Source organism: Vombatus ursinus, unplaced genomic scaffold, assembly GCF_900497805.2.
Source record: "Vombatus ursinus unplaced genomic scaffold, bare-nosed wombat genome assembly UNPS02014786.1, whole genome shotgun sequence".
Taxonomy (NCBI): Eukaryota; Metazoa; Chordata; class Mammalia; order Diprotodontia; family Vombatidae; genus Vombatus; species Vombatus ursinus.
In genome coordinates, this window is record NW_020954564.1 from 857,131 (window position 1) to 865,884 (window position 8,754).

Consider the following 8,754-nt stretch of genomic DNA (forward strand, 5'->3'; position numbering starts at 1 on the left):
TCTCTCTCTCTCTCTCTCTCTCTCTCTCTCTCTCTCTCTCTCTCTCTCTGCCTTAGTTTTATTATCAGTGGAATGAAGGGGGTTGGACTAGGAATCCGGAGTTGCACAAAGGAAAGAATTCCCAATTGGGAGTTAGAGGAATTGCTTGAAATCCTGACTCTGATGCTTACTACCTGTGAGACCTTGGGTTTTCACTTTATCCTTTAGGATTGAAGCTCCTTCCAGCTTTATTTCTCCACGATCCCTTTAAATTGTTGATCATATATAGTCAGAGTCCAGGGACTGTGTCCCACTAGAGCCAGAATGCCCAGGACAGATCTCTGCATCCTTGACGTTTGGCATCCAAGCACTGAGTCAGAAAACTTGGGTTAGAATCTTGACTTTGCCTTGGACAAATCATTTCACCACCTTAGGGTATTTTTTTCCCAGATTCTTATGAGCCCTGTAACCAAAGTTTACATTCTCAATGGATCTAGAGGCTGCTGTACCAGTCTCCCCTTAACAACAGTGATACCAGTAGAGGGAATGCAAGACTGGTGTCATCTCCATTTCATAGATGAGGAAACTGAGGTCTAGAGAAATTAAATGATTTGTCTAAGGACACACAAAACTAAAAAGAGAATTAGGCCAAGCTCCAAATTCTCCCATCCTTTTACTATATCACAATGCCCTTTGGTAGTCCATCCTCCTTGACAATGTCCCCTCATGTAAAGTCACAGATACACAATATCAGAGCTGAAAAACAGATTAGAGATCACTGAGGGCAGGAATTCTTTTTTTTTTTTTTTTTGCTTAAGCAATGGGGGTTAAGTGACTTGCCCAGGGTCACACAGCTAGTAAGTGTCAAATGTCTGAGGTCAGACTTGAACTCAGGTCCTGCTAACTCCAAGGCTGGAGCTCTCATCCACTGCGTCACCTACCTGCCCCCTGAGGACAGGAATTCTTAACTTGGGGTCCATGAACTTGTTTAAAAAATGTTTTTTGATAGTTGTATTTCACTATTATGATACATTACAAATACTTATCTACTAAACCATATATAAATATATAGTTATAAATTCACTATAAATTTATTTTATACATTTAAAATTTTTTTGAGAGTCTATAGGTTTCACCAGACTGTCAATGGGGTCCATGATACAAAAAAAGGTTAAGACCCTCTGATCTAGGATAATGCCCTCATTTTCCAGATAAGGGAACAGACTGAGATAGAGCAATAAAGTGACTTGCCCGAGGACACAGGGGCTCTAAGCCAGGTCTCTAGATTCCTAGGTTCTGTGGTGCCTTGAACTGGGTTGGTAGGAAGATAAGACAGGGAATCTGGAAAAGATCTTCAATTGCCCTTATTTTACAGAAGAAATTGGGGCCCAGAAGAGAGAAATAATTGAAGGTGGGTTTGGAACCCAGGTCCTTTGACTCTATAGGGAGTGGTCCCACTGTACCAAACTGCCTCTTCCCCATCAGTCCCAGGGCAAGGCAAGGACATCCAGAGTAGGCTGGGACTTTCTGATGCCTCTTCACGGTTTTGGAACAACATGTCTCTTCACAGGCAAGTCTATTTTGGGGGCAGAGGCAGCAGCCAGTTCTAGATGTGAGCTTTGGAACTTCCCAAGCAGACCCTGTTGGGGGATGGGGATGTAAGAAGGAGGAGGGACAAGACAGAGGGTCTTATAGGTAGGCAGTCAACTGTTGGGAGCAAGACTTCAGGAGTGACCCAAAAGAGGGCAGCCCGGGACAATCTCACCTCCTTCCCTTCCCTTGAGGCCCTCATTTTCCCAAGGTCCCTCATCCCCACTGGACAGGTTTGGGATGGTATTTTATGATTAGGATCTGAGCTGCCTAGTGAGAGCAGAGTTAGCATGGATGCATGCTTAGAAATGAATGGCCAGAACAATGGACTGTGTTCTCCCTTCAACGTCCAGTTCAAAATTCACCATCTCCAAGAAGTCTTCCTAGATTCCAAATAATGAATCTAACCTTTTCTCTACTCCTATTGGCTCTGTGCTTTGAGATTTTGATGACACCACAGGGAATACAGGTCTCTATGTGCACCGGATTCAGGCTTGAATTCTCTGCCATTTACTAGATGTGTGAAATGAGGATGCCTCAGGAGGGTCTCTAAGGGGCTAGAGACACAACGTAGAGAAATTTGTAAACTACAAAGTGCTATATAAATGCAATTTGTATATACATTCTTTGTGTGTGTTGTACATACACAAACATACACCCACATATACTTTATTTGTCTTAATCTACATGTGTAGTGTAACCCTAAGTAGGAAGACTTTATGGAGGGAAAATGACCTGAGTCAGAAAGCTTGTGTTCCAGCCCTAGCTTTGATATTTACTACCTGTGTGGCCTTGGGCAAGTCATTTTCTTTTTTTAGAGCCTCAGTTTCTTCCCCCTTGAAATGGGGATAATCCTAAAGTGCCATAGAAATGGAAACTGGCTATTTGGTGTCTCTGGCAGCACCTGGGTTTATGCATACAGCAGGTTCTCAGTCAGGGCTGCTTCTTCATTTTCCACTACAACCTCTGGGTGAAGTTCTGTCTTGGCTCCCTCAGGCCCTTCCTCCAAACGACATCAATTTGGTAGCCTAGTAGAGGGACTTGAGAAAAGGGCTGCTGTACCCCCTGCTTCCAGATCCCCTGGACCATGCTCTGTTTCCTCCCATCTAAGTCTTAGAGTCACAACACAGCAGAATCCCTCCACCCCCTTCCCCAGCTACTCCCGGGAGGAATCAGCAGGGATGGGAAAGTGGCTTCTAAAGCCAAATTTGGATGGGCTTCTGCCCTTAAGATGCTCTGGTCTTCCAGACAAATCCCAAGGAATAAAGGAGAAGGGGTGGGAGTAAGTTTCTGCAGCTGAGAGTTTGAGTCAAAGACTTATCCTGGTTCCATGGTACCTTGTAGGGCCAACTTCTACTAGTATTGAGGGCTTTCTGACCTTTACAATTAATCTTGGCATTGATGATCTGGAATGGGAGTATAAGCTCTATGAGGGCAAGGATTGTGGCTTAGCTCAAGTTTGCATCTCCATTCCCTGACTAGCATCTCCTGACCAGCAGAGTACCCAGCTTTTTGAATAAATAAATAATGCTTTAACTTATCTATTAGACTGTCATAAGAGCCAGGACTATGTCTTATCCAAAACTATCTCCCTGGTTCCAAGCACAGGTTTTTGTGGAATAATATTTGTTGCATATTGGGGCTGACAACAAATGTTACCTGAAATTCAGCCACAAACCAGGACAGTTCTAGAGAACCTATGAGCTCTCAGCAGGATTCTCCTGTGGGCTTCTTCAAGGATTCAACCCCATTGGTAGCCTGGCAGGGTTAGGACTGGAGGGTAGCACAATCTAACGCTACATAGAGCCCTGAATACATGAGTTCAGATTTTAGCTCTGATACGTACTCTCTGTGTGACCCTGGGCAATTCACTTAATCTCTCTGAGCCTTGGTTTCTTCATCTGTAAACTGACTAAGGGGACAAAATGGCCTGTGAGGTCCGTTCTGGTGCTCAATCTATGATCCTAAGACTGTAACAATGAACTTGAAGTCAGAAGAAAGCTGGGTTTGAATGCTGGATCTGAAACTCAATGGTTGTATGTTTGTTCAGTAATTTTTTCAGTTGTGTCTGACTCTTTGTGACCCTGTTTGTGGTTTTATTGGCAAAGATACTGGAGTGGTTTGCCATTTCCTTCTGTAGCTCACTTAACAGATGAAGAAGCTGAGGCAAGTAGGGTGAAGTGACTTGCCCAAGGTAACACAGCTAGTAAGTGTCTGAGGCTAGATTTGAACTCAGGAAGATGAGCTTTTATGACTCCAGGCCTGACTCTGTATCCACTGTGACATGTAGCAGCCCAGTGTTTTTATGACCTTAAGCAAATATCTTCATTTCTGAGCCTCAGTTTCCTCATCTGTAAAATGGAGATAAATCTTTGTACCACAGGATTATTGTGAGGAAAGCACTTTTAAAACATAAATAGCTCACACTTCATTAGCATGTAATCTTTGCCATACTTGACTTTCTGACACAATCTCAGCTCTGCCCAGGCCTTAACTATTACCTCAAGCAAGTCACTTTCCTCTCCCCTGCTCAAAGGCCTTACTCTCTTCTTTGTTAAAAAAGAGAGAGTTGGAGGAACTGATTGTTCTCTTTCAGTTCTAAGTCAAATTATTCAAATTATTTGACTATCCCTTCATGGCTTTGTAAGAGAAGGAACTTTATGTTGCTGGCAGAAACAGGCCTACTACTGGAGATAGGTAAACAAAGGGGATCTAGAAAGAAACTACTAATTTAAGTAAAATTCCCCCTTCTTTCTCTTCCAGGAAAAGGAGTGAATTACCCATCCATGACCAGTGTAACCTCATGTAGAGGGCATAGAGTGGCTGTATAAATCACTGAGCAACCAGCTAGAATACAGGTGGCTCAGAAGACTATAGAGATAGGCTAAAGTTACCACTGACCTGGGTTTTCTCTTCCTTATTTCTGACTTCAGTTTGCCTCTCTTAAAGATGTTGAAGAGGGTCTAAGGGGAATGTACTTGTTAGAACACCAAGCAGAAGAATTGAAAAAGAACCCAGTGTCCTCAAATGTACTTTGTGGGACTTGGGAGTTACAAGGAACTTAGAATTTAATCACATGCTCCCACCCACCCACCCGGCTGCATTTCATAGATGAAGAAACTAAAGCTCAGGACATGACTTCAGAAAATGACTTCACCAAAGTCACTCATGAAAAGAGTAGAGCCAAGATTTGAATCCAAGTTCTCTGATTATAAATCTTTTCCCTTACATTGAATATTACCTATTAGGATACCTTTCAGGGCAAAGTGATAAGCCTCACCTTGACAAGTCAGAGTAGTAGAACCATCGCCTAGAGAAACAGCTATGCTGACCAAACCCTTCTTCCCTCCCTGGGAAAATATCCCAGTCACTAGAACCTCACTGAGTGTGTGTGTTCGCAGGTGGGGGGTGGGAATGTTCAGGAGGGTCAAAGAACACATCTGGAGGAGGGGGAACCCGTAGTGCACTAGAGTGACCCTCTCCTCTTACTTTAGTAAATGAGAACTGGGGGAGAGAGAGCAGGAATTAGGTACAGAGGGTAGCAAGCCTAGCAGGTATCATTACAGGAGCCCACAGGTGGAGGAGCTGAAGAGTCTAACAACCCTTACTGCTCGGAGCAGATAGACCGCTAGACTTGGAATCAGAAGATCTGGGTTCAAATACTACCTTTTACTAGGCTTATGGCCATGGAAAAGTCACTTCACTTGCCTATCTGAGCTTCCTTTTCTTTTTCTATAAAATAGGGACCAAAAACTCCAACTCCCTACTTAGAAGAACTTCTGTAAGGAAAGTGACTTGGAAACTTTAAAGTGCCATAGAGATAGGAGTTGTAATTTTTATCTTTATGTTTTATATTTTAATTTTTATCCTCAAAGTAAGGCAGGGCAGGGAATCTCTGAGTCTAGTCCTAAACTACCCAGCACTCCCATGTTTCCTAAAGGAGAGAATTAATCCTGCCTTCTAAAGGTTCTAGCTTTGCCACTAACTAGCTATTTGATAGAGAAATCACTTTTCCTCTCCCGGGCTAGGGACTTTCTCATATTATAATAGAAGTTATGGTTACTGAAATTTCCTCAGATAGGGCAAGTTTTCTGCATGGTTTTTTTTTTTAAGGCTGGGAATTGGAGGTGGATTTTGTAGGTTTATCTTTTTACATATCTTATATCCTAATCATGCACTAAGAACTCATTCAGACACTACTGCATGAGGAGGAAAGAACCCTAGGAATCAGAAGATGCAAGTACTACTCCCCCCTCACCTCAGTGCCTCCTCATGTAAAATGGGTGAATACATGATATTCAACAGTCTTCTCAACCCATGACAGTAGGATTCCTGTGCTTACTGATTTAGCTAATTGTGTCTCCTGGCCATCTACTACACTGCACCCCTACCCCCACTCTCCACTTAGAACAAGTGGAGGGAAAGTGTCATGCCCAGCTAATATCTTGGCTCGTTAAGGACGGGATGTTCTCTCCTTGGGGACTCAAAGCTCATCAATTTGGGTGAGGTGAAGATATGGAAGTACTTCTTGGTCCCATCTCTCTACTCTCACTGCTCTGCCACTGGCTTCATGTTCTGTCTTTGACAAGAGGCAAGAAAGAGTAGCATATCGTGGAAGGTCAGGGCTGGGTCCAGCTGCCCTTCCGGTCAACGTCACAGCATAAAGATAGGATGCAACCCTCTGAAGCTCCCTTTAATAACTCCTTGGGGATATGTCATCCAGGAATTTAGCAAGCCCTCATGGAATCTGTTTGTATTTCCCGCCTGTGCCACTTCTCAGGGAAACAGATTCCACATTTGCCACCAGCTTTCTCTCATTAGAAATGGAAAACAGCATGCCAGTTTTTTTTTTTAAAAAAAAGCAAAAGCAAAAAAATATTGGACGGAGTCAAGAGACCTACGATCTAATTTTAGTTCTGAGATTGAGACTTTAGACTGAGCCTTTGGACAAGTCACTTCTCTTCAGAGAAAGACTGAGAGGGTTAGACTAAATGATCTCTCAGGCCTCTTCCAACTCTGATATCCTATGGTTTCAGCCCTTGGGTGGAGGCTGAGAGCGGCGGAATTTCTGGCTTTTAGAACCGTGGGGAGGGAGACTTGCCCTCTACATCCGGCAGTGGGTAAGGCCCTGAGCCTGAGAAATCTCTGAACAAATTCGGCCTGAGCCTCCCTTCCCAGTCACCCGCTCACTGGCCTCCAGGACTCACCGCCTTGCGCTGATTACTGAGGCAGAAGGTACAGATAGTGCGCGGCTGCTGTCGAGCGTCTCCACCACCGCTCCCAGATGCGCTGCGCTCGCCCTTGGGTCCGCAGACGGCGCGGAAACACGGCTGCCCGTCGTCGCAGCCTTCGCCCAGCAGCAACACGTTGGCCAGATGAGAGATATAGCTGGAAGCCAGGCGCAAGGTCTCGATCTTGGACAGCTTGCGATCCACGGGCTCGGTGGGGATAAGCGTGCGCAGCGCCGTGAAGGCCGTGTTGACACTCTGGGTCCGGTCTCGTTCCCGCGCGTTAGCCGCTTGTCTCTGCTTCACTACCACCACTGGCCCCCCGCCGCCTCCAACGCCACCACCGGCCCCGGTTCGGCGGCTGCTACCGCCCCCGGCCCCGCTCCCGGTCCTCCGCCGAGCGGGCTCCAACCCTTCGTAGCCGCCATACGACTGGTCCGAAGCATCGCTCTCGCTGCGGTTCTCCTCGTCCTCACTTAGCAGGCTGAGGTCGGGGTATAGCACGTGGGCGGCCACTGGGCGCAGCATGGCGAATGCCATGGGGACGGGGGAGTCTGGTCCTGCTTCGGACCCTACCCTTTTAGTGCCGTGCCGTCCCGGCTACCGGGTGCGGGGCCCCAAGAGTAAGGGGCCTCGACGCGGGAGAGGGGAGCTCAACAGTACCCCACCTAGAAGGGCTTCGGCGCGGGGCGCCAGCTCAGACCCCAACTTTGAACTGCGTGTAGGGATTTCGGGACTGCGCAGTGTGCGCTCTAAGGCAAAGAGCCACCGGCACTACTATTTAAGGTCTGGGAGCTGCCGAAGTTTGAGGGCGACTCCTCTAATAACCAATGAGGCTACGAAGGACTTCGCTGACCGCCCAATCGGAAGACTCGGGTTTCCTCCACCCCCCGCCCCTAACGCAGATAGCGGTTCTCGGGAGCCAAAGAGACAGGACACCTCGTGGAGTCCGTAGGCAGCAGACCCAGGGACCGGGGCTACCGCAGAACTCCTATAGCTGCCACTATCTCAGGCCGCACTCCTGACCAGCTGCTGTGTCCGTGGGCCGAAGGTCTGGGAAGAGAGCTGGCATGCACAGTGGTTGCCTCCTCCCGATCTTACCAACACTCTGATTTACTTTATTAGTCCGTATATCTTGGAGGTGGATCTGGGTCCTACTAAAATTCAGATATATTCCCAAGGGAGCACCGGTGTTCCATTAACCTTTCGTGTTATGTTATGTCATGTTATGTCATGTCAGAGCTGAAAGCTAGAGTCTGTCTCATGGCTTCCCTAGCTTCCTACAAGATTCAACTCAAATTCCACTTTCTGCAAAAGGTGGTGCCCCTACTGCTAAGCTCCTTCTCTCTAAAATTACGTGCCAATTACGTTATCTGTATCTTGCATGTGTATAGTTATTTGCATGTTGTCTCTTCTCATTAGAAAGTGAACTCTTTGAGGTCAGGGGCTCTGTTTTTGCCTTTCTTTGTATCCCTTGAACTCAGCACGGTGCCTGGCACATGGTACTCACTCAATAAATTCTTGTTGATGATGATAATGCACCCTACCCCGTTTTACAGAGGAGGAAACTAGGGCCCAAAGAAGGGAAATAACGAGCCTAAATTCTCTGGGGCTAGAACCTAGGCTACCTGATTCCCAGTCCAGAACTCTCTTCATCACAAGGTATTAGTCCTCACCTTTTGGAATAATAGAGACTTTCCATACTTAGGTCTCAGATATGTATTCCCTCCCCTGTCGAAGGTAACAACCCTTCCACACTTAATTCTTTTCCATGTCTTTTTGTAACAGATCCACTACTGAGGATCTGCCCAATATGCTGGAGATTTCCCCCTAGGTTATTATTTTAATATTTTATGTATACCAGGATAAACTTGGGCTGTTTCTCTGTTATTCCTCACTCTCATCTGCCTACTTCCTTTTTTCTGTCATACATGTCATGCATAAGGTCTTTTATGCA

The 8,754-nt window shown here is 46.0% G+C and overlaps 1 protein-coding gene across 1 annotated transcript in view; it reads right to left on the reverse strand.

Moving 5' to 3' along the window:
- LOC114047363 (transcription factor 15-like) overlaps positions 1–7,525 on the reverse strand; it is an 8,319-nt gene extending 794 nt beyond the window's left edge. The window contains exon 1 of the mRNA XM_027868174.1: positions 6,777–7,525. Coding sequence (XP_027723975.1) covers positions 6,777–7,337 — 561 coding nt within the window. The 5' untranslated portion in view covers positions 7,338–7,525. The remainder of the gene's footprint in view (positions 1–6,776) is intronic.
- Between the last annotated feature and the right edge of the window lie 1,229 nt (positions 7,526–8,754).